This window comes from Baudoinia panamericana (assembly GCF_000338955.1).
Source record: "Baudoinia panamericana UAMH 10762 unplaced genomic scaffold BAUCOscaffold_8, whole genome shotgun sequence".
NCBI lineage: Eukaryota > Fungi > Ascomycota > Dothideomycetes > Mycosphaerellales > Teratosphaeriaceae > Baudoinia > Baudoinia panamericana.
Genome location: NW_006911264.1, coordinates 260,320 through 286,784, shown reverse-complemented (window position 1 = coordinate 286,784; position 26,465 = coordinate 260,320). Strand labels below are relative to the sequence as shown.

Below are 26,465 nucleotides of genomic sequence, written 5' to 3'. Positions count from 1 at the left end.
TGCGCAAGTGCACAGGATTCTCAGATCATTGACGGCACGACAGGCACCAATAGGCTGCCGCATACTAAGCAGCGACTGCAAGGTTCCTCGGGCGTTAGCACCAAAGTCTGACTACGTGTGCTGAAGTACCTTGATCGTCTCAACTCAGAAGCCGACGCTCAGCTTATAATGTCGTGGCAAAAGGTGGAAGGACTCATTACTTCTGTACCAGAGTAGCTCAAACACCTGTCAATACTGCTACATATGCAAGCTGACCGGGCTGATAGGGTGAACAATGGCACCAAAGGATGGCTTATTTCTGCAGCTGATCACGTTGGCAAGAGCCGTGGCACTCGGTTACATCATTGGCTAGGGTTAGAGGTTATGTTGACGGGCAGTGCATCAAAGATGCGACTTTGTCGGTTCTGGTGTGGTGCTTGCTCCAATTTGTGGCTGTGGGTTTTGCAGCCATGTGGCAGGTATGTGTGCTGGACAAGTGTTATCGCGCTACAACTACAACATAGACTTACCCTTAAAAAAGGTGACGGAGATCTTACGCAACGCAAACAATGCGATCAGCGCTTGTAGACAAGCGGTCCCTCATCAGGGCAGCTGAGCAGATGGGGGCAAACATTTATAGCAATTAACGATGTCTTAGGCAGCCGTAAATACAGCACTTTGTGGGACAAGAAGCGCATGGCTCACGTTGGTGGCCAACCCCCATAGGTAAGCAGTACAGACGGAGTGGTGGATGACATACGCATTACACACCTCCAGGTACTCACCAGTCACATCGACAACATGACTGAGGGGAATAGCGCAGCTGGTTACCAGCAAGCGTTTGAGGCGTTTTAGAGCCCGCTGGCCACATGCCCGAGGTATGGCTGAACGTGTGAACGTGCTGTCCTATGTGGAAACACTGGTCGGAGTTGTCGATGTCGAACTTTTGGCATTGAGTGACAAGATGGACGGCTTTATGGAATTGAGCCAGGATAGCAATGGACTCAAGAACACGATGAGATGGAATCGGTAGTAAGTACACTGGACTGTTACGAGTCAACGCCTGGTTTGAGGCTCGAGCTATCGGTACAGGTAACCGTGTAATAAGAAGGATCTCGCAACGGTTCTGGAATTTTTAATCTCTTATCATCCTTCTTCGGCGAAGGTCATCGAAGAGTTGATCAATTTACTGGGCATTAATCGTCAAAGGCGGCATCTACGGGATCGCAACCAGACAACGTTGGATCTGTGGCTGACGGCTCGCCAGAATGTGACGGCGCCAGTTCAGCGTTGATCGGACGGATGCTGGTCATTGTACGATAATGAATAAGACGACACCACAGGTGGAAAGCTCGAGATTCGCTGCCATGGTCAGAGCCTGTCAGCATCACTGCTTAGCCCAGACCTTCTTCCCACCAACCCAAGTCTGCAGCACATTTGCACTCTCATCCAACACCACGAAGTCAGCTCTTTTCCCAGGGTCAAGGCTACCTCTACTCTCATCACCCATGAAGTCCGCCACATTCTCCGTAACACACCTCACCGCTTCAGCAATTCCACAGCCACTCCACTTCATTACATTCCTGACGCACTCATCAAGACCTGCACAGCCGCCGATAAGCGTATCAGTCCCCTCAATGACCACTCTACTCCCCTTCTTCGTCTGATTGAACGGAATCTGCGCGTGCCCCGGATACGTGCCGTCAGGCAAACCAGCAAGCTCAATCGAGTCTGTTATGACGATGCATTTGCTCGGGTTGGAGCGGAATAGCATCGTCGCCACACCGGGGTGAAGGTGATTCCCATCTGGTATGATGCTGAAGTACGGCGACTGGAAGGCGGCAAGGTCTGCAGCGTCAGCGTTGACAAGCCCGGCGAGGCCTGGATCGCGGTGATGGAGAGGCGCCATTGCGTTTAGTGTGTGCGTGAGGCATGTAGCGCCGGCTCTGATGGCAGCAAGGCCTTGGCTGTAGGATGCTGAGGAGTGGCCAAGCGAGACCTTAGTGCCGTTGCTGGTGAGTGTTCGTACGAGGTCGGCCGTCCCGTCAAGCTCCGGAGCCAGCGTCACCAGCTTGAGAGTGTTGTTTGAGTTGGCAACATCACCGTAGACAGCTGGTGGGGGAGTTGATGGCTGATGGAAGAGGGACGCATTGTGAGCTCCCTTCTTACTGGAGTGTAGGTACGGTCCTTCAGCGTGTGCGCCCAACAGCGATGCGCCGCCGTCAATCAACCGTGGCATCAGGGATGGCAAGATCTACTGCGCAACTGTGAGTCAGACAGAACGGGTTCCTACTGGGTGAGAATGCGTACCTTCTTGAACTCATCTCCATGTACAGTTGGAATGGTGGCGTAGAACCCGGTAACACCAGTTGAAGGGAGATACTGCGCGACTTCATCGATCTTACTCTTGTACTCTGCTTCATCATGCAAATGCGTGAAATGGAAGCCTCGGAGACCGTTCGTCTGTAGCTCGAGGAAGCCTGCGGCGACGATGCCGCCATGGAGATTGATGGTATTGTCGCTACTGGCGACGTTGTGAACTATGACTGTACCGTTCTCGTCGTCGATGAATAGCTGCGGGCAGTCGATAAGTTGGCCGTGGTGGCAAAGCCGCGCGTTCTGGATTGTGATGATAGTCATTACGGGAGAAGCCTGATGGACGTAGCGGACGCTGTCAACTCGTTCCAGAGTCTGATATATGGCTGTTCCGACTGCAGTCCCAGCATCTACATGTTCAACTCGGGGCACGGGCGATGCCTCCGTTGATCAGCCCTTGGCTAGCGTGGCCTGATGTGATCCTAGTGCAAACCTCGTGTCTTCCACTTTGGGCACTTGTTGCAACTTGAAGTGAATGGAGCTTCACTCTTCATCCTTTGCCTCTCCACATCTTGACCATTGGTGGAAGCTATTATTCGCCGTTGCCATCGTCGTCAGCAAATACCAATGGCGTAATTAGCAGCGTGGCCAGTGGGCCCGCGGGGCCTTCCTTGCTCCGATCAACACCAGCGCGCAATGACGTACCCAGCTTTGGCCGGCTTTGGCCAGCTTTCACACCACATCCGCTCGCACCTGCACACGCGGCACACAAGCGAGTGTTTACTGCCAAGTTTTGGCGAGTGGCAGGCCTCCCCTCTCCCTTCGCTACTGGCGTCTCGTTGTGTGGTGATTGTTGACTTCCTGGGTGAGGAACGCTGCTGGCTTTGGGGGCAGCCTCATTCATATTCTCTAGCAGACAATATTCCGACGCAGCCTGATCGTCAGGACAAGGAGCGTCTCCGCTTGACGGCCTGCAGGTCAACGGAACAGCCACTATGGCGGACCAACAGCAACATGCGCCTGGCGGCTTCTACTCTGGCAAGAACAAGATCCCCACGGTCAACCAGTTGCTGGAACGCCTGGATGTGGACAAGAAGGAGCGCGATCGCAAGATCGAAGAGGAGCAAAGAGCTCGCAAGGCCGGTACTGCGGGCGTGGGCGTTGCGCAGCCTCACCACAATGAACAGCGATCCAAGGCCGGCCAGAAGGTCGTCACCGATCCCACCACGGGGAAGCAGGTCGCAATTGAAGACGTCAGCGAGAAGATGATGGATAATGTGACGAACCCCACGCTAAGTGTACCTAACGCCAACTTGGGCAAGGACACGACGGTGAAGACGGACGCCAGTCAGAAGAACCCCGAGTACGCGCACAACCAGGACATCACTGCACCACCCGATCCCGTTGCCGAAGGTAGTACCAGCGACGTACCGATCCATGGCGAGAAGACGAACATCCTCTTCCATCCCACACCCTCCGTCAGCTATGAGCCGACGTTTCAGCGCCTGGAGGAGCGTGGTTTCTACCTTTGCGGAGGCGTCTTCCTGGCGATCATTATCTTGGGCAAGACATTTGGCGGCAAGTATATTGGTATTATCCCACTGGCTATGTGTGTGAGCAGTGGTATCTTCCTATGGGTTAAGGAGGTCGTCCGCTCCGGCCGAGAGGTGGAGTGGGAGTCCGAGAAGGAGCGTGGCAAGACAGCGACCGCCAATTTGCTACCAGAAAGTGTTGAGTGGTTGAACACGCTCCTGGCCTGTGTCTGGGGCCTGGTCAACCCCGACATGTTCACGCCGGTCGCCGACACGCTCGAGGACGTCATGCAGGCTTCGGTTCCTGCCATCATTGAGAACGTGCGTGTTGCCGAGATCAATCAAGGCTCCAACCCCATTCGCATATTGAGCTTGCGAGCCCTACCGGACGATCATGTCAAGGAGCTCAAGCAGTCTATCCACGAGGAGAACAAGAAGACTAAAGACCCACAAGAAGCGGCCGCGGACGAAGAGGGAGGCGAATATTACAACATCGAGATCTCGTTCGCATACCACGCTGAGCCGTCCGGCAAGCGTGCGTCGGAGAAAGCGAGAAACATGCATATGCAGCTGGTCTTCTACCTTGGCATCAAAGGCTTGTTCGGCGTGCCGTTGCCCATCTTCGTCGAACTGCAAGGCTTGGTGGGCACCGTTCGTCTTCGTCTTGCGATGACGCCTGAGCCACCCTTCCTGAAGACGTTGACCTTCACACTCATGGGTCTTCCGCACGTCTCAGCGGGCTGCATTCCCATGCTTGAGCATGGTGTCAACATTCTCAATCTGCCTTTGATCAGTCAATTCGTCAACTACGCAATTGGTGCAGCTGCCTCACTGTATGTTGCGCCGAAGAGCATGTCCATCGATATGCGTGCGATTCTACAAGGCGATGACATCACGAAGGACACACAGGCAATGGGCATCATGTGGATTCGCATTCACAAGGCCGTGGGCTTGAGCAAGCAGGACAAGCGTGGTTCCAGACATGGAGGCAGTGACCCGTACATTAATCTATCCTTCAGCAAATATGGAAAGCCGATGTACTGCACTCGTGTCATTACTGATGACCTCAACCCGATCTGGGAGGAGACAACTGCGTTACTCGTCACGCCAGAGCTGATCAAAGCCGATGAGAATCTGAGCGTTGAACTGTGGGACAGCGATCGCCATTCGGCAGACGACATCGTCGGCAAGGTTGAGCTGAGCATGCAAAAGATGATCCAGCACCCCGGCAAGATGTACCCGCAAGTGTCGAAGCTCGCAGGCATGAACGAAGGCAGTGAAATGCCCGGTGAGCTACATTGGGAGGTCGGCTACTTTGGGAAGCCAAAGTTCAGGCCCGAGCTCAGAACCGACGGCAAGAATACTGCGTTACCAGAGAACCTAAGAGACAAGCCGGAGTTGCAGGACGAGAAGGGCACGACTAACACCGCAACTGACGATGCCGTCCAGCACACGCCCCCGGATCCGCTGTGGCCCAGCGGTGTATGTTCAGTCGTGGTCCATCAGATTGTGAACTTGGAGTTGGAGAACATTCAGGGTAGCAATCCGAAGAAGAAGCCGGGGAGGGAGTACGAGCCAGCCAAGCCATATGGCGAAGTCACCGCCGAAGAAGGCAACCAACTGCCGACGAGCTACTGTACGATCTTGTTCAACGACGAGCTGGTCTACCGTACGAGAAGCAAGGCCGTGAGCAGTCAGCCCATCTTCAACGCCGGTACTGAACGATTTATACGTGACTGGCGGTCTGCGATCATTACTGTCACGGTACGCGACTCGAGGAACCGCGAGCATGACCCTGTCCTTGGTGTAGTGCCATTGAAGCTTAGTGATATTCTCGACACGAGCAGTCAAGTGACAAGGTGGTATCCGCTTGACGGCGGCATAGGGTTCGGCCGTATCCGCATATCACTCCTCTTCCGCTCCGTCGAAACCAGGCTGCCTCCGCAGCAACTCGGCTGGGATGTTGGCACATTCTTGTTCATCAGCGACCGTATTGTGGCGAAGGGCTACAACCATCATGCGAAGATCAAGCTTCGGACGGGTGGCTCTGTTGGTAAGATCAGCAGGACCGCTTGCCACGCGCTAGGAAAGTCAGATGGAGAGAACGATAGCCATGGCTATTATTGGGACATGTCGCACAAGGGCGAGGATGGGAAGGAGGTCAAGCTGCCGGTCAAGTACCGCTACCGCTCACCTGTGGTCTTTGAGTTCCATACTGCTGGCAAGCGTAAAGCGGATGCTCATGCGGTGCTGTGGCTGAACACGTTGAATGACAACGATGACCAAAATATCGACCTCCCCATTTATCAGACTTCGGCGCCGGCACGATTGACCCAGAATTACATCACGCCCGAAATTGTCGCCGCTGGCGCCTTGCCAGGTTTGGAGGACCTCAAGGAGATCGGGCGCTTACAATTCGTTGGCCGATTCAAGGCTGGTATGGACGAAAGCCATGCCGCGTTCGTCATGGACAATGACTCGAGGGAGACGTATGAGACGTGGGAAGCATGCTTGGCGGAAGGAGTGCGGACACGGCAGGTTGAGAAGGAGCTACCGGAGCGCGTGAGTGAGCTCCATGAGCAGAGTCTCCTTAAGGGTCGCGATGTCCTCAAAAGTGCAAGCGATGAAGAGAAGCAGAGGTGGCTTACGAAGCAAGGTACGGATTGGTCGGGCGCTTTCGGTGACGATCCGGCGAAGTATATGGACAGGGAAGGTCGCAAGAGGCGAGAGCCGGGCGCTGAGGCACCCCTTCATGGCCCCTACCGCGAAGGCGAGGATGCACACTACGCTGATGAGACTGCGGATGATGATGATGACGACGATGATGACGATGACGACCTCGGCGTTCACGATGCGACTACTGCGAACGGACACAGTGGCTCGCCGATGTCGACTCGCAAATCAATGCAGTCCATGCGAACGGGTGCCACTATGGAATCAGGCTGGACGCAGGGTACGACTGAGTCGGAGCGCATGGACCGTAGCGATCTAGCCCATATGGATCAGAAGCAAATCAACAAGCAGAACAAGCGGACGGAGGAGCGGAAGCAGAGGGGCTTGATGCAGTGGAAGCCAGCGCGGAACCTGAAGTTTGCGAAGGATGAGGGCATCATCGGTCTCAGGAAGATCAAGAATAAGTTGACGGGCGGCTTGGAGGGCAGACAGCCGGGTGTGGAGACGGAGACTGGGCAGTAAATAGGTGTGTGATGGCGGGCTTTTGTTTTTGGTGTGCGTCGTTCTCGCGGCATGTGCAGGATCAGCTTCGGCGTCAGGTATACTCCCTGAGTTAGCATGATAAAATTCTCCCTTAGCACCTTTGCCGCTCGTATGACCACATGCTTTGATGGCTTGCAGTCAATTACAAAGCCCTCATCTTTCTCAGTAAGTCCTTCATGTCTTCGGCATATAAATCAAACTCCCCAAATACTTCCGTTACTGGCATATGCTCCTCGTGAGCCAGCCACGCCGTTTTGAAGCCAGCCTTACGGGCAGCGATCAGGTCCCATGCATGAGCTGCAACGAACCACCTATCACCTTCGCTTCCCACACCTCTAGACGTGAGGTATTTGTTGGCAGTCTCGTAAACCTTAACATCCGGCTTTGCCACTTTGATGTCGTCGCAGCTCAGCAAATGGTCCGGATCAAGCCCGATGTTAGCAAGTTCGTAGTACTTCAGGCTGGTCTGTTTGCCACCATTCGTGACCGCGTAGACATCCCAGCCTGCACTCCGTAACCCATCGAAGCACTCCTTCAACCCCTCTCTCGGCGGCAGCTTGGTGATCTGTTCCATAACCGCTGCCACATCGTCATCACTCACTTGTTCTGCGGGAAGGTCAACGATGAGACAAGCCCGTTTGAATGTGTGCTTCAGTATTTGTGCGATCGGCGTGTAGGAGCTGCAGATGGATGTGTAGGTGAAGTCTCTCTGAGCGGCGTAGAACCAGCTAAAGAAGAGCGTCTTTGGATCGACATTAATCGCTTTCAATTTCGGACCTAACCGTTCGGTGATCGTATCAATGGCTTTGTCGAACCCGAAGCATGTGCCCAACACATCGAAACAAGCAGATTGGCCCATGCTGCTTGCAGTGGTAAAGAGTGAAAGGCTCGAAGACAAGCAGTGTCGATCTGGATGAACAACTGGCCATTTCAACGGCGGTAGCTATACAGCTACTTATACGTGTGGTTTGAGGGTCGACAGTTTCAATTTAGCTTTCAAGCTCCGCCCGAGGAGTTACGGTTCGATGGAATCACCACAATCAGGACGTGTCAAGACTACGCGAGCTTCATCAGGCACCGTTGGCTCAGTCCGATGTGGCAGAATCGAATAAGAGTGAAATCAAAGATAGTCCAGAAAGAAAGGCTTTGCCATCATCCGCTTAATATAACCAAAATGCCCCAAAGCCATCCAAGTCATTACGCCAATGCCGAATGCACCCCCCGGAAGTCCAGGTGTATGTACATGCCCAAGTTGACATGCGCCATCAGGTACTGCAATTATATCATCGAGCCGCGCCACTCGAAGTCATAGTCCTCCTCCGATCTCTTAACGGTCGTGTTGGTTGTGTTCGCAACGTTGATGTAGTCGACCTTGCCGGCGGGCTTGAACACACCAAGGTTGACAAGCCATGCGGCCGTGTTGAACTCTGAGTAAAGAGTCCTGACGCGCCATCCGAGGCTGTTGTCGTCGGCGGGTATCAAGTCGAGGATACCGTTACCGACGAGAGGCTGTAAGTGAATACCGTTAGCTGAGGACAGTAGAGCGGAGATAGAAGTACAATCAACTTACGATCATAGCAGCCTCGGTCTTCTGGCCGGCACCGGAGCGGGTAGTCTTCCACCTGGCAGCAACGTGCCTGCAGCCGTGGAACACATTGAGGATCTCGAACGGAATGAGTGGCTGAGAGCCTTGACCTGCCATGAACTTCGCGCGGCTGTCGAAAGTCGCGCTAAGAGTATCCTTCGGGTATTGTGCACCCTTGTTCATCAGGGAGTTGACGGACGAACTGTAATCGATGAAGTCCTCGGTGAGCGTGTCAAGGGCGAATTGGTTGGTGTAGTTCTGGATGAGCAATTGGAAGATCTGGGCAAGCTTGGGTGCTTCCGCCTCCGTGACACACTTGTTCGGATCGGAGACGGCCGTGCTGGTGGGCCCGGGGGTAGCGCTTGTGCCGTTCGCACTGACGGTCGGGGTTGTGCTCGGGTCTAGCGGTACGTTGCCGGCAAGGGAGGAAGTAGTCACGGTTGTGTTTGCCGTGGTCGAAGGACCCGCGCTAACAGCAGATGTCGTAACAGGGTCGACTGTGCTGTTGCCGGAGACCGCTGGATCCGTGACGACAGGTCCATTGATGCCAGTGCCGGTAAGCGTGCTGGAAGTGACGGTCGCATTCGTACCGGACGACGAAGTTGTGGCAGGGTCACTTGTCACACTACCTGGGAGGGAATCTGAGGTGGTATTCGTGTTTAACGGAGGCGACGAGGTTGTGGTGGTCTGACTGGTCACACTGCCGGTGAGGAGGCCTGAGGCGGTGGTAGTGTTGGTGGAGGAAGAAGCCGTCACAGGATCGACGGCCACGCGGGTAGAGGTTGCCGATGTAGCGGTGGTGCTGCTCGTCAAAGAGGACGATGAGACATTACTCGGATCGACGACGGTGCTCGAGCTGGTGATGTCGGTTGCACTGGTTACAGATGTGGTTGTGGAGCTCACGCTGTTCGCCGAAGAAGATGTGGTAGTAGGGTCGACAGACGCCGAAGTAGAGGTGGTGCTGGAAGAAGTAACGGTAGAGCTAGACGAGGTACTCGTCGCACGGGTGACGCTCGCAGAGGTGCTCGTTGGTTTGGGCATCTGCAATCGATCAGCCGATGCGTGTGGGCGAGCTTGCTGCCGATCTACCTACACTTGGGAAGAAACCCGCATATTGATGCCACCAGTGGTTGGGGAGGAAGAACGGGTTCGGCGCAGGTGCAGCAAAGGCGGTAGAAGCCAGGAAGGCGGTACTCAGGACTGTCGTGAGCTGCATGGTTGATTACGCTATTAGATTATGGCGTTGAATATGTAGCGACCGTCTAGAAAATAGGGCAACGAGCAATAGAACGAAAGAAGGCGAACGAAAATGGGGGCCGGTGAACAGTACGCGTTTTCGAAGGGTAGAACGAGTGATGGAGGGCAGATATCGGAGCAAGAGACCAGAAGGTCCAGCAATATACTCATCCTCAGCAGCTTCCAGAGCACTGTATCCGCACAACCCAAGCATACCCAAGCACATTGCGCGTCCTGCAATTTGCAGGTTTTGGTAGAGGAACTTACAACTTCCGTAAGGAGTAGCTTAGCTTTCACGCGGCACTGAGGCTGTAATGCCATTCATAGCCATACCAAGCACTGGAGTCATCCCAAAGTAGTAGCAGGGAGCCAACTTTGCATCGAGTCAAGCGGTCAGAATTTGCAGTGGCCGGTCCGAGCACGTGCTCGACGTTTGAGCGGTCTCCCGTAAGAGCCTGATACAAAGGGCTGAGCGGCCTTGGAGAGTCTTGAGTCTTCCATATATGTCAATGGTAATCAATGAAAGTCTAGGCTGTCGATCTTGGGAGTTGGCGGAAGTGGATCGGGGTCGTGACAGTTCCCTTGGCGGCATGGCGGAGGGCTTGGAACCATGGCGTCGCTGACGCAAAGTCCGCATTGAAGGCAGGTTAGCACACATGGAGCAGCATCCTGACGTCCTGGGCATCTGTCCAACAAACGGTAAGTGTTCTCATGGTAAGATATAGGCGGTAGTGGTCAAGTGCGGCGCGGCGGAAGCAGAAGCAGAAGCGAAGTTGAGCAGAGCATTGACCTTTGGCCAAGCCGACCAAAATAGATTAATACATCGGGAGGGAACACAAACGGGGGTACCATCTCACACCACTCCAACACTTATTGAAGGGTCATGTGGTCTTAAGAAGCCAAGGACACGCAGTACACCATCTCATCTGCCGTAGCGGAGGCGTGACAGTGCCGTCTCTGCGACGGAGAAAAACTGCGACGAGTATCTGGTCCGGAGGAGACACTCGGAAGCTGACGGAAAGCCCACGACACAGGAAGAGGCGCCATGTCTTTTGTGTCGAAGGTGTAGGTTTCGTTCACAGACGGCGGTATAGTATCACATTGCCACTATAGTAGCTTCGCGGCGTGGGCATCAATACTGGGAACAGCAGCCATTATCGCGTGCCTCGCATTTAGTCAGCCCCGTCGCAAGGGCGCCCAATGTGTCGTCACAGACGGTACTAGTCCTCTGCTGCTCGTTGACGCGCTTAGAGTGCTGGTAGCATATGCTTGGTTAGACATTGTGCCTGTAATATATTCCAGTTGAACGATGATATTGAAAAATCCACGAACCTCGGCGCGCACGGACCGTGAACGCGTTCACTTCCGCGTCTCCCAGCGGATTGGCTTTACATTGTGCGATCTGCCATGTTGATACAGCAGCAAGACGGATAAGCCATGGCACTGCTCGTCGACAAGCATCGCCCGCGCACCCTCGACACCCTAACCTACCACACTGATCTGTCGGACCGTCTTCGTTCTCTCGCTGCCTCTGGCGACTTTCCGCATCTGCTCATCTACGGACCTTCTGGCGCGGGGAAGAAGACTCGTGTCTCCGCCACATTACGAGCATTATACGGGCCCGGCGCAGAGAAGATCAAGATCGATAGCCGAGTCTTCCAAACGACAAGTAACCGCAAGCTCGAATTCAACATTGTCAGCTCAAACTACCATCTTGAGATTACACCGAGCGATGTTGGCAACTATGACCGAGTAGTTGTCCAGGATCTACTCAAAGAGGTTGCTCAGACACAGCAAGTCGATCTCTCCGCTAAGCAGCGCTTCAAAGTGGTCGTCATCAATGAAGCCGATCATCTAACTCGCGACGCGCAAGCAGCGCTAAGACGGACGATGGAGAAGTACAGCCCGAATCTACGGCTAATACTACTGGCGAACAGCACAAGCAACATAATAGCACCAATCAGATCGAGGTGTTTGCTTGTCAGAGTGGCTGCGCCGACCGAAGAGGAGATTGCTGGCGTATTAGCAAGGGTCGGTAAGAAGGAAGGGTACAAGAGCTGTGAGCCGCTTGAAAGGCGGATAGCGAAGGATAGCGGAAGAAACCTGAGAAGAGCGCTGTTAATGTTCGAAGCAGTGCATGCTCAGAAGTGAGGGGTTCACAATCCGCAATTCATGTGCTATGTGCTGACACCGCCGCAGCGATAACGTGACCGAAAAGACGCCAATACCGCCGCCAGACTGGGAAGCCTTAATTGAGGTCATCGCTAAGGAAATGATCGAGGAACGGTCACCGGCACGGATCTTGCAGGTGAGAGCAAAGTTGTATGATTTGCTCTCACACTGCATACCCGCCACGACTGTGCTCAAGGTATGCTCTACCAGTGTCTGGGCCGGGCTTTGATCGAACTGACGCTCGTGCAGACCCTCACCTTCAAGCTGATGCCGAAGATCGATGACAGTTTGAAGGCCGACATTGTGAAATGGAGTGCCTTCTACGAACACCGCATACGTACTGGAAGCAAGGTCATCTTCCATCTGGAGGCGTTTGTGGCCAAGTTTATGCGGATATACGAAGGGTGAGCGCCGCCAGCTTTTGTTCTCCTTGTGGTGCTGCATTCTGACACATTCCTCAGACACCTGATGGGCATGGACCTTGACTTTGACGACTAGTAACGAAACGAAGTGTTGACTGTTTACGTGGGACGAGTGGTGTGGTTGTTTTCGTCGACCATTAGCGCGGCGTTAGGTGATGCAGGGACAGGGCCATGTCGTGCCTTCCCCGCTTACATCACGGTCTCTCGAACGTGAAGTTGCTTCCCAATGCGGCTGCACAACAATCCAAACGACCAGACTACAGGCTCCAATTGAGTCTTGACCACGTTCCACAATTCTTTGCACCACACAATGTCGTCGAGTCTAATGCAGACCGAGCCTGGCGGGGAGGCTAGACAGTATGCTATGGCGCAGCGTTACCTATAGTTACTCCACATAGTGCTGACCACTTCCGCAGATATGAAGGCGATCTGGGCCTGCAAGATCCTCACAAGAAATCCGGCGGACAGCTTGGAAACCCTGAAACCACCACCGACCCATCAAAGACTGTTGCAGGCCAACAACAAGCTGCTGATCGTAGCGCGAAAACCACGGAAAACATTCGATACGGTCAGACGATCAGCGAGACGGGTGGCATGGGCGGCATGACGCAAGGCCAGGACGGTACGGCCGAGAAGGAAGGATATGGTGGTCAAGTAGGTGACCGGACGGGCGATGCCGGCAACGTGGACGAGGTGTCGGAGAGAAAGATTGGCGGGTATGGTGGGGATAGGGATATGAATCGTGAGGTTGGTGCTTAAGGCACAGGCCTCACAGGCTTGAAAGACCGGAGCACTTCCAGACTCTATCGGTTTTCTCCTCAGACCGCCGCGTACCCTTCACTCAAATCAGGGCTTAATAAGCACGAACCTGCCCATCGTGTTTTGCTCCGCCGCCATGTCGAATGCCGCGTTCCACTCCTCCAGCGGAAAGGTCCCGACTACCTCGACACCGCCGTCCTTACCCAGCTTCAGAATCCCACTCTCGATCAACCTGACCAGATCCGTGACGTCGCTCCGCTCATACATCCATTTCCCAAAGATTCGGATGTTCCAGTGCATGATCTTATTATGCGGGAGTGGTATATCGTCCTTGTACCCGCCCATCAAGCTGACTCTACCCCCGTGGCGTAGAGCGAGAATGGCGGACTTAAGATGGGTACTCTTACTAGCTTCCGGCGGGCCAATGTCGAAGAAGGCGTCAATAGGTCCTGCAGCAGCCTTTTTCAGCTCGGCCAAATCGTGCATCATGTCGCCAGTGATAGGCACGGTCGCCACTCGGTCTGGGTACGGCACACGCTGCTTGACAGCCTCGAGTGCTGCCGTGTTACGGCCGAATGCTATGACGCGAGCACCCATTGCGAGACACATGAGCACTGCCGCACCACCAAACGGACCTGTCGCTGGAGCTACGATGATCTGTACCAATATTGTCAGCTTACAGTAGGGCAAATACGGTTTACCATGCGCTTACGGTCTCGCCAACTTTCAGGTCAATATCGCGCAGCCCGCCGTAAGGCACACCGAGAGCAGAGATGTAAGCAAGCTGATCGATAGCATAGCCTAGCCCGCCCTCAGCTGGACTGCCGGTAAGCCTCTTCTCATTAAACGCCGTGAGAACCTCAAGCGGTACACGTGCGTACTCCGCATACGTCTAATGGTCAATTAGTAGGAGGGTCAGCTACGTTCTGAAAGCCCGGAAGAAACTACACATTGCTGCGCTTACCCAGTCACGGTACACATCTGCCGCCAGCTTCGCGCTGCCCTTGCTCATACCTTGGTGCAAGCCGGCCAGATAAGCCTCCTCAGGCGCATCTCGCGAGCGTACAAGCGGGTCCAGAAAAGCGAGGTCGCCGACATTGAGCTTCGTGGCGTCCGGGCCGAGAGCGGTGATACGTACGACTGCTGATACTCCGGGAGTGAAGGGAGTCGGGTACGGGTACTGACGCTTGCCGGAGTAGACGTCGCCGCTGTAGCTCAAAACGTTGGCCGAGATAATGCGGACGATTGCTGAGCCAATGGTGGGCTCAGGGGTCGGTACTGTCTTGATCTCTGGGGGCTGGGAGAAGGAGTCTAGGACGAGTGCTTTCATCGTCTTTGGAAGACTGTGTTCAGACGCCATGATGGACGCAGAACGGTATGCGTCTGACTTAACTGTCGAGTTACAACAGCTTCGACGAATCTTTCGCTAAGTCCATAGCGTTTTTTTTCTTAAGAAGCGGCATATGAGTAGCAGATTGAAGAGAGGCAGGTGCGATGAATATGACGCTTACTTATACCTTTACTAGCCATACCTGCATGTTCATAAGCTCTCGGCCGTGGGACTTGTTCACGTGAATGCGGCTATTGTCGTGTCTCGAAGTCGTTGCACAGAGGAGGCATTGACGGAGCAACTTTCCATACATGTTCGGTGTTACGCGGGGTTATCGGCATGGGGACGATGAAACTATTGCCGCAGCCTTGATAGTGAAGACCGCTTGAAGCTGTAGTCGGATGGCTTCGGTTAGCATAGGCTACAAAACCGCATGCCAATCGCTAGGGATGAGAGACAAAGTCCAGACGGTCGAGGAGCGCGGCGTGAAGAGCGCCCAGGATCAGCTTCTAATTCGCTCAAGCCTGCCGGCAGCGAGCGGGTGTTAGCCGATATGGTTATATGGAGGGTCACGCTGGATTGCCGTCATTCCTCTTCTTCATGCTCAAGGTTGTCTTATGCTCTTACGGCCAGCACCAATGGCGGTCCAGGCGCTCACGGCATCGTACCTGTCGACGTCGACGTCCAAAAAGTTCGCGCACGACTTGCCAAATCTGCCACACGAATCAAAAGCACAGGACGCAGAAGGAAAGACAGCTTATCTGTCTGCGCTGCGATCCAATAGTGCGAAGATGCAGGCGGACATCAACACCTTCCTGACTGCGTGTATGGATCATGACAAAGCGGCGGAAAACAGCAAGTCAGTCCGTGATGCGCGACGGGACGAGGAAAAAGAGGAAGAAATGTACGGTGAGGAAGACCCGGAAGCTGACGGTTAAGGGGAACTGTACAAGGAGGCGTCCCTTCTCCAATTAACTCACTGCCTGTAACGCTGTTGTGCTCTTTTGCGGCTCCTACGTCAGCCCTCTGATACCCAAGATCAAGGACTTCCAGATTGCAGTCAATTGAGCCAGCAGTTTGCTCAAATGGTCCTTCGCACACGTTTCGGCAATCGCAGCATCGAGGGCTGTCCTTGACAAAACAATGTAGCCAGTGCAATCTACGATGCTCAATGCATGAAGTTACTACCTCAAGAGCACACCTCTGTCTCTCGCATCTAAGGACGCGGTACAGCCAAGTCCAGCGTGTCTCTTGGGAATGCAGCGGCAACGTGGCCAGACGTTGACGCCATCGTCGCACAGCAACTCCGATAGAAGGAACGGGATGATGATGAGTGCGCGGATCGATGAGAGGCATATCCGGCGTGGACTCTGAACTCTACATCAGCTTGCAAACCTTGGTCCTGGACCGCGAAAGGGAGAGTCATCGCCTAACAAGGCTTCACCGCCATCGATTCAACGGTGTTGGAAAGATCAATCTGCGTCAATCCGAAACTCTTAAAGGAGAACCCGAAACCTTCCTTTTCATCAACGCGTGAGGAATCTCAGAACTCCGAAACTACTTCGTCTCCGTATCCAGTGTGGTGTGATTTGTACATAAGCAAGCATGCAAAATAATGACATCGATCCTGTATTCAATTCGAGCGTACGTCAGGTGTAAAAGCACTCATTATTCACCGTAATTGCGCCATTGTTGTACAGAGGTACAACGGATCTCCTCACCATAGCAGTCACCCCGCTTATGCTGAGCGACGCGGCAGCGCACACGGCGCTACTGTACTTCGGTGGAGAGCTTTGACAGATGCAGGTTGTGCAGAATAAGATCTTGCCGCGCCAACTGAAACAGCGCACAGCAGGCTATGCGCAGGGATGCAATTGTTGCAGCTTCTGGACGGGACCTCCTGACATGTCTGGAAGATGTTCGGTCGGACAAGATTAAGACCGTTGTGGTTGAAACGACAGAAAGACGGGCAAGGCGCTTGTCCTGGGAGGTGACGAGACCTTCCCTTTTAGGCGTTAATCATGAAACGCCGGAGAAGCACAGAAACTGATGCGATCGCCGTGAACCAAGGATCACCGATTTTATGCTCCTGCTAGCTTTTGATATTGCCTGGCTATAGATGCTATTGAACAAGGACAGTTGACTGTCCAAAGACATTCCATGCTATGCAATGATCTGGGGCTTCAGCAACAGCAGACCACTCCCATTACCTCCCCATCCCTGTCATTCTTTTTTGTCGTTTGGTAAAGAGAATACCAATCATAACAAACATTAAAAACGCCATGCTGTGCCTTGCCCATGCCGACCCACCCTCACACCATTTTCCAGAAGCCTGTAGTGAAAGTTCGTACGCACGTGAAAGTCATGCAAATGCATTACCACCGTCGGGGTGATACGACCATAGATTCCCATCGCCGTATTCGCTCACAAGCGACGTAATTGTGGTTACACTTAAAGCATGGCAACGGCGAGAGCACCGGCAGCAAGGCCAAAGAGCTCACCGCTGAACACAACTGGGGCAGCAGCACCAGTGTAGCGAGCAGCGGTGGCACTCGCCGAGGCGATGGTGCCGTTGGTGCGGGTAGCCTGGATCTGACCGTCGGAGATCTGGCTCACAGGCCTGACAGACGAGGTAGAGGCGTTGCTGCGGACGCTGGCAGTGGCCTGGATCTGACCATCAGATATCTGAGAGACCGGGCGGGCAGTGCCGGTGGTAGCCTGAATCTGACCGTCGCTGATCTGGGAAACCGGGCGGGCGGTGCCGGTGGTAGCTTGGATCTGGCCGTCGCTGATCTGAGAGACCGGGCGGGCAGTGCCAGTGGTAGCCTGGATTTGACCATCACTGATCTGCGAGACCGGGCGGGCAGAAGAAGCAGCAGTAGAGGCCTGGATCTGACCGTCGCTGATCTGAGAGACGGGGCGGGCAGAGGAAGCAGCAGTGGAAGCCTGGATCTGGCCGTCGGTAATCTGCGACACGGGACGAGCGGAGGAAGCAGCAGTAGAGGCCTGCACCTGTCCATCGGTGATCTGCGACACTGGGCGGCTGCTGACTGGCGAGGCGGTGACCTGGCCATCAGAAGAAACGCGGGCAGCGCCGGATGAGGCGGCAGCGGTGCTGGATGGCGCCGGGGTGGAAGCGGCGGCGCTGCCAGAGACCGGGAGGATGTCAATGTAGATCGGGGTGCACTGACCGCCGGCCTGGCTGGCAGATGGGTACCAGTAAAGATTGTAGAAGGTACCGCTCAAACACTGGTAAAAGATGGCGCTGCTGCCAATGGCGAGGGAGCCGTTGGAGCAAGTCGACCAACCTGCAGTGTAGATGGCACCCGTCTGGGGCGGGGCGTCGAACTGGAACTGGTAGTTGTCGGCGATGTAACCAGTGCGTGACTGGGCGTCCTTAAGGATGCCGTTGCTGAGAGTCAAAGTAAGGGTGTTTGTTTGTCTCTGTGACCATTGTCAGCGTTTTCGACTTTCACTTGGCGAAATACCAATCGGTGTCTTGCATACCTTCGAGTGGGAGGTCGAAACGTTGACGGTCTGGATATTGAAGGTGCCGCTGTAGCTGCTCGAGCAGCCAGCCGGTGCCGAGCCAGATGGGGCAATGGCGGAGGTGACACCCTGGGGCATCGGGTTGGCCGCAGCGAGCGCCACGAAGGCGAGAGTTGCAGCAGAGAAACGCATCTTGACGAAGAAGTCGAGCGTGAGCGAGTGTTTCGATGGATTAGATATGTGCAGCGAAGCGAACGCTCTCCTGATTAGCGACAGTGACGGATAGGCAGCTGGTGAGTTGATGCCACGTAGGATAGGTGGAGAGGTTGGGAAAAGAGATGTTGTGAGAGATGGAAACAGAGGAATGTGCAGCAATTTGAATGGCGGCGAAGATGGCTGGCTCGTTCGAGCACGGTCGTTCACTGCAACGGGCCTACTCCACATTCACCGTTTAGCGCAGAATGGCTGGTGCCAGTGCTGAAACTCTACGTAAGTGGCCTAAGTTGCCTAACACGGATGTCCGTGGTCCACGACGGCTTAGGTCCAGTCGTAGGGAGCAGGTGGTGTCTGTTGACATGGGAAGCTAATGCACCCTTCTCCTTCTCGCCTATTGGTCCCCAGATCTCCCCAACGACGGCCAATCGCGGCTGAGGATCGACGCAGCCGCCTCCCTTTGATGCGGAGAGCACACCACCTTCACCTGCAAGCACAGCATGATTTACGAGGCAAGTGAGGGGCCTGCAAGCAGCGATGGTCACGCCGACAACAGGGCTATTGTTATACACCCATGACATCAAATGCAGCGTGGCCAGCCGCCAGTGAATATTCCGCGGTTGGACAAGCCTGCAGCCAGCCATTCCATGACACTTCGTCGCGCGGAATTTCGCTGGGTGGCGAAAACTATTCAACAGATTGTGCCACCGTTAGCAGAGGCCAAGAACTTGAGCTCATCGAGGTGGACTTCAATCTCGCTATAAGTAGAAAACCTTCGCTAGCGCAGAGTTAGAGCTCTTGAAGATCTCCATGACCACGTAATCGACTCCGAGGAAATTATTCACATCTCCAACATCGCACTCCGGATACCGCAGTACATGCGGAACATGCCAGACGCAGATGAGGCCGTTATGCCACTAAAACCGATGACATGCCGTCCCCAAGGCCGTGGGCAGATGTCGTCCCATGCATCACCATCCGGCTACCTACGGTGAGCCGAAAGCGAGGGCGAGATCTGGGAGGCAGGAAACTTCCACCAAGAGCACCGAAAGCGGCTGGTAGCTGACTTCGAGCGTCGCATGATCTACCGCGGGTTGCGCAAGAGCTCGATGTCTGCTGCTTGCAGTGCGTGCTAGCTTGAGGGCTCGCCCTCACCCTGCGTCGCGCTCGTTGCCTGGGTAAAAGCACACAACAAGGGGAGCTGTCCCGTGGGTGACCTCGTTACCATGCGAGACCGGTTGATTGACGGGACACGACAGGCCGCGTAGGCGCACCCTATAAGCCGCCTATAGTAGTCTTGGCATCTGTGATCGGGATCCGTAATAACCCAAACGTTCATGAGGTCAGGTGGCGTTGTGGCACGCTGGGGAGACAGATTCCGGTAAGTGCGAACAAATCCTGGGGCAAGCCCAGCCCGCTTCGGAATACGATGTTGGTCATGCTACCCCATATTGCGAAGAGTAAAGATCCTCGGCCCAGTCCAAGAACAATCGCTACGCACAAGCTTCGATTGTTGCTTGTCCGCCACCTAACGCATAGATCCTCGGTCCAGAAAGTCAGCCGTAGTGCCGGGAGAGCTGCAGCACCTCCTCCTCGATGCACTTTCAGCCGGAAGCGATGTGCGGAGGAATATGCAGGAAGCGAAACTACTGTACCAACGCAGCGATCATGCAGTACAGACATAACGTGCATACGGTATGAGGAGTGCTGATTCTCGTATCTCTCATTCGCCACATCTGGACTTCACTTTGCTACCATCCCTTGCGCCAGTTAGCGCCTCGGCGAGCACCCCTCCGTCCCCAAATGGACTGAACCTTGAAATCCATGTGCAGTGTCCCAACGGCCAGGTCTGATGCAAACGCACCCGCCCCTATGTCAAAAGGGAGGCTTTAATCACCTATGTACATGTAGCTGAGCTGTGTGATCGGACCGTGTCCGAAGGCTGGTATAAAGCTAGAACAAGCCCTCGACTCCGAAGCGCCATCGCTCCGCAACGTTTTGTAAAAAGAAAAAATAGCAACGCTCGAAAATGATTCCGTGCAGCAAGCAAGTCCAAATGACTTGAGCGGCCCTTGTGCGACTCCAGCAGCCCGCTTGGACGATGAGCTGAAACGCTATGTCTCAAATTACCGTAGGACCTTGCGGACACCCTACTCGCGCTGCTGTACGGGGTGCTACTCCACACAACACTTGGCTGCCAACATTCGACCGGCGTCTCATTGACCAAGCGCTCCAGCTTGATGTGGCACAGCGAAGGTAGGCGCCATACTGTCTTTACTCGGCAAGGCAGAAGCTGGTACAGTGTTGCCGTGCGCGTCGACGATAGGGAAGCGAGCCCGACGCTCCAGATCGTCGAGTTCCATATGGCTGCGGATGTACTTGTCCTGGCTATTGTCCGGCACCTGGTAATCCCAGGGTGTCCACAGACCTTGTTTCAGTGCCGAATGGCAGAAGCGTCGTTGGCGCTGACGCTTGAGGACCTCTTGGGTAATAGCTGGCATATCCCACTTGGCCTTCGCTTCCGCGACGAAGTTCTGATAGATCTGTTTCGTTCGCGTATCGTCGCTGGTGGCCAGATTGTGAAGCTCCTGTGGGTCGGTGGCCAGGTTGAAGAGCATGTCTGGATCGGCTGGACAAGTAGTGTACTTCCAGTTACCGCGCCGAATCATCATCATTGGTGCGATGGTGCCTTCACCCATATACTCCGCGAAGACAGTATCGTGGACGTCCTTTCCTTTCAGATGCGGAACGATCGAGACACCGTCCATCGGCAGTCCAGGCATGAGCCTGCCGCCAACGATGTCCACCAGCGTCGGGAGGATATCCAACGTGCTCACATTCTGTGGCACATGGTGAGGATGCCATAGCTTTGGATAGCTGAAGAGCATGGGCACACGAACGGAAGACTCGAAGTAGGACATCTTGTACCAGAGACCACGTTCGCCTAGCATATCGCCGTGATCGCCGGAAAAGATGACGATGGTGTTGTCGTCAAGCCCGCACTGGCGTAACGTCTCCAGAAGCTTCCCAATGCAATCGTCGACATAGCTTACAGCACCATAGTAGGCCCGCTTAGCCTTCTTCACCTGGTCTGGCGTGAAGTCATAGTCTTCCAAGTCGCAGACATTCAAAAGACGCTTGCTGTGTGGATCTTGCTGGTCCTTGGGGATGTTGACCTTCGGCAGGTCGATGTCAACATCTTCATACATGTCCCAGTACTTCTGCTCGATGGTGTACGGATCATGCGGATGGGTCAGGGACACGGTCAAGCAGAAAGGTCGGCTTCCAGCTGGCTTGCGAACATGATCGTACATGAACTGCTTGGCTTTGTACATGACCTCTTCGTCATAGTCCAGCTGGTTGCTCCTGATGCATGGCCCGGCCTGCAATATAGAGGCACTGTTGTGGTACCACTCTAACCGCGTCTCCGGCTCATCCCAATTCACCGACCACCCAAGATCTGCCGGATAGATGTCCGGAGTAAGCCGGTATTCGTATCCGTGCAGCTGTTCGCCGATGAAGTGCATCTTGCCGCCCAGCACACACTCGTACCCTTGCTTCCGCAGGTAGTGAGCGTACGTCGGCGTATCCTCTGGTATGGGAGACGCGTTGTCGTAAGCTCCTATCTTCGAAGGCAGCTGCCCTGTTATCATGGCCATACGGCTAGGGGCGCACAGTGGCGAGTTGCAGTATGCCGAATCGAAGACGACTGACCGCTCGGCCTAGAGATCGATGGGTAACAGAGTCAGCTTCGTCTTTAGAAAAGTTCTAAGGTATGTACACATGGCAATTCTTACCAGCTTGTCGAGGTTCGGCGTCTTGATCTGAGAGTTTTTGTTGTACATCTTGAGTTGGGGGGCAGCCAGCTGATCCGCCATGATGTACAGGATGTTCGGTTTGGATGGAAACAGTGGCGTGCTGAACCCATTCTGACCAGCGAAACCGACCGGCGGTGACACTGGTGGCGTGTCGGGCAGCTGCTTTCGCAGGCGTTGTGGTTGACCCTCCATCACGGGGTACTAGACGTATTTTCTTGATATTGTCAAGGCAATAACAGAGAATGAAAGTGCTTAGCAAACAAGAGATCGAGAGTGGGAAGAGCGGAGAGCGATCTATTTGTATCTACGCAATCTTTCTGAGTAATGACAGACGGTGCGAGATCAGATGAGGACAGAGAACAAGGCATGACAGAAGGAAATGGCGGTGGATTGTGACGCCTGTTAAGGTGAAGCGTGTAGAATCACCTCATCGCGAAGAATGCGCACGCAATCCGGCCGTGCAATAGTCAGCCTCGGAACCTGGAGCTTTATTCACTCCTGCCGGCCTTAACCGCTTTCGGATATCACGACTTGACGTCGTTCGTTCTTGCAGGCGGAGACTGTGCAGAGCGCGATCAGTATTTGCTGCCTACAATCGAGTTCTCTCTCGACTTGATCTTTAACCATGAATACTCGTGCAACCATGGCACTCAGGTCCCCAACTTTCAACGGTATTACTGCCTCGACGCGGTCCGGTACGCTCAATAAGGGGGTAGAGGTTCGAATACCGAACAAAAAGTACAAAGCACGCGACCATCGCCAAGCACTGCAATTGGCTCAGAATCAAGCCTAGATAATCCGGGGTCATGCACACTCCTGCAGCTAGTGACACCCCTCTTGTCACGATCGCCTTGAGCCTCATCCATTTGGGCTGCCTTCCTCTTCGCATATTGTCGCAAATCTTGAACTCAGTACTATCGATGCTTTAGGCGGGCGTGAGTTCGATTTTTGTGCGGTTCGATGGAGCAGGTATGGAGTATCGTGAAGCAGGCTGGCTGATGGCGCTTCAGCTGACGCAGCAGAATTTTCGATAAGACCTGCTGAACAGATTCTTCATGCGGGGCCAAGCAAACCTCCACATACCTGGACACGATAGGTCGAGGCCACGAGACTGCCTTCCAAGAAACGCAATCAAGGCCGAAAGGGATCTACGTCAGTAAGCTGGCCTCACACCACCAGCACCCGACCGTCATCGCGGCAGCTGCGTAGCTACTGGTGCTGTGAACATGGCCAACGTTCAAGACCGTGGCCCTCCTTCGGCAGCAGCCGTCGCTATCGGCACTGCTATCGTTTCCGGGCTTATCGGATACTGGCTGGGACAGGCGCAGTCTATCGGTATCTTTGGGTCACCAAGTCCAAAAGTGCCAACTGGTCAAGACGAAAAGCCAGTGGACGAGTCCGACATTAGCGATGCGAATTCGGCAAGTGGAGACGATGAGCATCTGGAAGACCTAGGCGAGTTGGATGACTTCCGTGGCAATCACGAGGAATGCAAGCTCGTGCTCGTAGTAAGAACGGATCTTGGCATGCAGAAGGGTAAGTGGGCGTGTGGCGATGCAGTGTGCCTTTACTTGTTCAGGAACAAAAGTCCATTCATGCAAAACTCTCTATACCGTCACGAATGCTTGCCAATTTTGCTTTCTTCTTTCAAGTTGCTGGACCCTCAGCTGATGTTGAGTAGGCAAAATCGCCGCACAGTGTTGCCATGCAACCTTAGCCTGCTACAAGGCCATGGTGACAGCGAACCCCTCCCATCCTCTCCTTCGCCAATGGGAGCGATTGGGGCAGGCAAAGGTGGCATTGAAAGTTGACAGCGAGGATGAGATGCTCGTTCTGCAAGCGCAGGCGGTTAGCCTGGGGTTATGTGCCAAAGTCATCCACGACGCCGGTCGCACTCAGATTCAGGCTGGCTCGGCGACCGTTCTCGGCATCGGTCCTGCACCTAAAAGCAAGATTGATGAAGTAACTGGGCACTTGAAGCTACTTTAACCTGTGCAGAGAGCAGCAGATGCTGTTGCCACAGACTCCAGGCACTACGCACCGATTTGGCCGTTATCGGACTTGGGCCTCAGATTTAGGGACATACGCTCCTTATAGCACCAGCTTTCGCCTTTGCTGTCAACGAGCGCAAAGTTCAGTCTTGCGAGAAGGATCATGGCGGCGGCGCACTCGCTGTCAATCTTCCCAGCAATGCTTTGCGGACGGCTGTTACGAAGTCGCTTCGTAGGCGCAATCGTGCGTCATAACACTTGGGTGAGCGGCATTGCGGTGTGGCAAGGGCGCCGCTTTTGCCGTCACCGTCTCCCTCTCTCAACGTTACGAGAACAGATGTGACACAGCCGGACTGTTAACGTTCTGGTAAACGAACCACCTTGGTCGACCTTGGCTTACCGGTCACGGAGTCCAACGTGGCTCCAACGACACATTAACGCCATCGTATCCCGAAGGCGATTAGGAAGATGCTAACGCTTTGGGGAGACGTTTCAAATGGTTGTTCGAACTTAAATGCCGTCGTTGTGCATAATGCTATTCTCTGCGCTCGAACTCATGATGCCAGACGCTGTGAGGAACACGCGAGCCTCTTTGAGGCGCTTCGGCAATGGCGCTGCTCCTTTCGCATATTGATTTCAAGGTTCGTTACTGAGTATGGCGCCCTGGCCAACGCACGTGATCGCTGGAAACCAGTTCTTCCCCAACGCAGCACGACTTAGCAACATGGCCGCGAATGCAGTCGCTACGGCTAAGACTCCAAGGATATCACTTTGCCATAGACTAGCCACAGCGTCGAAGAGGTGTACACGTACGCATTGTGATATGTTTGGCTGGTGACTTTGTCAGAGCAGGAGGAGCGTACAGTGGCGAGTACAATGGCTCTGCGGAGTCAGTCAACATAGGGCAGGAGCAAACTCCGGTCATGGTTTACTGCAGGTACGATCCACTTAAGACACTTAGAATTGAATGTATGAACAGTTTTGCGAGAGGACCGGCCAGCCGGCCAGTGGTCCATATGCTCTCGCCGTGTAAACAGCGATCGAGCCCTTCAACGCAGCCGTTTGGTTGGCAGTCTTGTAAGTTAGCCGAAGTTATGCGTCTGATCGTCAATGCTCTCGGAACCGGTAGGTCAGTTTAGTATGATTTAGTCTGTACGAGGGGCACAACGGTCAATGGCACGGTTGAAGGATTTTGCCGCCTAGAGCAATCTCGCCGTTGATTCGGGCCGTTCAAAGTACTGCACGACTGATTGCGATATGCCTCTTGCGCCGACTTTCCTAACCAGTGTCTGGTAGCTGGTTGGGGGTTGGTGGATCATTAACACAGGGGATGGTACATTTGGGTCAGATCGCTGAATAGTGGAAGTCTCATGAAGTGAATTATGCAGCTTCGGCAGAGAGTGGGAAGGGCGCTTTCACCACGAAAGAACATGTCGTGCCAACAGCCGCGATGGACTGCTACTTCGAAAGACCGGTTCCTACAGCAGCATAAATGCCAGAAAGGCGCTGCCTTGCTACTAAGCTGTTGTAGAGGAGGTGGTCAGGAGGCGTAAGCAGAGAGCTCGAGAACTACTCAGCAGCATTGTGGTCACAGTCCGATGCATAGATGTCATTGAAGCTGCCTTTGCAGCCTTGTATCCTGCTTGGGAGGGCGCATAAATGCAGCAGCCATCTTGTATAGTCAGCCATCATAGCGCGGCGTTGCGGCACAGCAGCTATCTCTAACCGCCTGAAGTGCTTGAGGAGGCGACGTAATGTACGCGCCAATGTGATACTAAGCCTGCAGATGCGCGACATTTCCTCACATCTCGGTGGAAGCGCAACGTCTCCCAGATTGATGAGTCCGTCTGGTCAGATACCGGGTCAGGCGATAAGGATCGATGTGCTGTAGCAATCTAGCCGCACCACGCCTCAATAACATCCCGCAGTTGGTGCATCCGGAGTTTCTGTAGGTTCCCAGGGCTCACAACGCGAAATCCTTGTTTGCCCATAGGTCAACATAATTGGAGCTACCACCCAGCAACCCGCTGTACCGTCGTTGCGGGCGTGAGATTTTCGCGAAAAGTGCGGTAAGAGATTCGGTTTCGATCGGAAACTCGATGTCAGACCTCCCAGGCCCACGTGGTAATTTCATCACGATCAATGAAAAGCTGAATAGAGGCATACTCAGAATTGTTGATTGTTTGTACGTTTCATTGCAAAGCTACCAATTGAGGTTTTGGGTATGTGTAAGAAGCCCAACCAACACCAAGAAGCCATGTCGGCGTGCACCATGAGATCCTATCCCTAGCGCACCATCTATACATGCTTGTCATATATCATCGCCCGTCGTCACCTGGCGGCAGCAGCTCAGCGCGCCCAACCGTTGTCAACAAGAACGACTGTCGCAATGCAGTCAAAGACACCA

The 26,465-nt window shown here is 54.2% G+C and overlaps 12 protein-coding genes across 12 annotated transcripts; 5 read left to right on the top strand and 7 right to left on the bottom strand.

The window, feature by feature from the left end:
• Nucleotides 1-966: 966 nt before the first annotated feature.
• Nucleotides 967-2,831, bottom strand: BAUCODRAFT_523936 (carbohydrate esterase family 9 protein). The gene is made up of 3 exons (XM_007679500.1): nt 2,789-2,831; nt 2,290-2,736; nt 967-2,233 (listed from the first exon to the last, which is right to left on the bottom strand). The coding sequence occupies exons 2-3, from the start codon at nt 2,617-2,619 to the stop codon at nt 1,367-1,369; spliced, it is 1,197 nt and encodes a 398-aa protein (XP_007677690.1). The 5' UTR covers nt 2,620-2,736; nt 2,789-2,831; the 3' UTR covers nt 967-1,366.
• A 123-nt stretch (nt 2,832-2,954) lies between these two features.
• Nucleotides 2,955-7,103, top strand: BAUCODRAFT_523906 (uncharacterized protein). Its single transcript, XM_007679499.1, has one exon. The coding sequence runs from the start codon at nt 3,291-3,293 to the stop codon at nt 7,020-7,022; it is 3,732 nt and encodes a 1,243-aa protein (XP_007677689.1). The 5' UTR covers nt 2,955-3,290; the 3' UTR covers nt 7,023-7,103.
• An 82-nt stretch (nt 7,104-7,185) lies between these two features.
• BAUCODRAFT_72385 (uncharacterized protein) lies at nt 7,186-7,902 on the bottom strand (the record flags this gene model as incomplete). The annotated part of the gene is made up of 1 exon (XM_007679372.1): nt 7,186-7,902. One exon carries the CDS (start codon nt 7,900-7,902, stop codon nt 7,186-7,188), a length of 717 nt encoding a protein of 238 aa, XP_007677562.1.
• Nucleotides 7,903-8,321: 419 nt separating this feature from the next.
• Nucleotides 8,322-9,036, bottom strand: BAUCODRAFT_72601 (uncharacterized protein; the record flags this gene model as incomplete). Its single annotated transcript, XM_007679390.1, has 2 exons — nt 8,322-8,552; nt 8,614-9,036. Coding segments are annotated over 2 exons (654 nt in total), but the record flags the coding sequence as incomplete, so codon positions are not given.
• Nucleotides 9,037-11,139: 2,103 nt separating this feature from the next.
• BAUCODRAFT_523426 (uncharacterized protein) lies at nt 11,140-12,676 on the top strand. Its single transcript, XM_007679498.1, has 4 exons — nt 11,140-12,011; nt 12,064-12,232; nt 12,286-12,440; nt 12,498-12,676. The coding sequence occupies exons 1-4, from the start codon at nt 11,302-11,304 to the stop codon at nt 12,532-12,534; spliced, it is 1,071 nt and encodes a 356-aa protein (XP_007677688.1). The 5' UTR covers nt 11,140-11,301; the 3' UTR covers nt 12,535-12,676.
• A 470-nt stretch (nt 12,677-13,146) lies between these two features.
• On the bottom strand, nt 13,147-14,932 carry BAUCODRAFT_110218 (uncharacterized protein). Its single transcript, XM_007679497.1, has 4 exons — nt 14,729-14,932; nt 14,182-14,665; nt 13,930-14,109; nt 13,147-13,874 (listed from the first exon to the last, which is right to left on the bottom strand). Exons 2-4 carry the CDS (start codon nt 14,575-14,577, stop codon nt 13,305-13,307), a joined length of 1,146 nt encoding a protein of 381 aa, XP_007677687.1. The 5' UTR covers nt 14,578-14,665; nt 14,729-14,932; the 3' UTR covers nt 13,147-13,304.
• A 253-nt stretch (nt 14,933-15,185) lies between these two features.
• Nucleotides 15,186-15,485, top strand: BAUCODRAFT_149060 (uncharacterized protein; the record flags this gene model as incomplete). Its single annotated transcript, XM_007679496.1, has 1 exon — nt 15,186-15,485. The coding sequence occupies one exon, from the start codon at nt 15,186-15,188 to the stop codon at nt 15,483-15,485; it is 300 nt and encodes a 99-aa protein (XP_007677686.1).
• A 1,513-nt stretch (nt 15,486-16,998) lies between these two features.
• Nucleotides 16,999-17,979, bottom strand: BAUCODRAFT_72654 (uncharacterized protein; the record flags this gene model as incomplete). The annotated part of the gene is made up of 2 exons (XM_007679395.1): nt 16,999-17,499; nt 17,704-17,979. Coding segments are annotated over 2 exons (777 nt in total), but the record flags the coding sequence as incomplete, so codon positions are not given.
• Nucleotides 17,980-20,465: 2,486 nt separating this feature from the next.
• Nucleotides 20,466-22,127, bottom strand: BAUCODRAFT_72656 (uncharacterized protein; the record flags this gene model as incomplete). The annotated part of the gene is made up of 2 exons (XM_007679396.1): nt 20,466-21,971; nt 22,047-22,127. 2 exons carry the CDS (start codon nt 22,125-22,127, stop codon nt 20,466-20,468), a joined length of 1,587 nt encoding a protein of 528 aa, XP_007677586.1.
• A 501-nt stretch (nt 22,128-22,628) lies between these two features.
• On the top strand, nt 22,629-23,154 carry BAUCODRAFT_35022 (uncharacterized protein). The gene has a single exon (XM_007679202.1). The coding sequence runs from the start codon at nt 22,693-22,695 to the stop codon at nt 22,858-22,860; it is 168 nt and encodes a 55-aa protein (XP_007677392.1). The 5' UTR covers nt 22,629-22,692; the 3' UTR covers nt 22,861-23,154.
• A 139-nt stretch (nt 23,155-23,293) lies between these two features.
• On the top strand, nt 23,294-24,056 carry BAUCODRAFT_72342 (uncharacterized protein; the record flags this gene model as incomplete). Its single annotated transcript, XM_007679369.1, has 2 exons — nt 23,294-23,603; nt 23,746-24,056. The coding sequence occupies 2 exons, from the start codon at nt 23,294-23,296 to the stop codon at nt 24,054-24,056; spliced, it is 621 nt and encodes a 206-aa protein (XP_007677559.1).
• A 1,408-nt stretch (nt 24,057-25,464) lies between these two features.
• On the bottom strand, nt 25,465-26,171 carry BAUCODRAFT_35020 (uncharacterized protein). The gene has a single exon (XM_007679201.1). It carries the CDS (start codon nt 25,853-25,855, stop codon nt 25,628-25,630), a length of 228 nt encoding a protein of 75 aa, XP_007677391.1. The 5' UTR covers nt 25,856-26,171; the 3' UTR covers nt 25,465-25,627.
• Nucleotides 26,172-26,465: the final 294 nt, after the last annotated feature.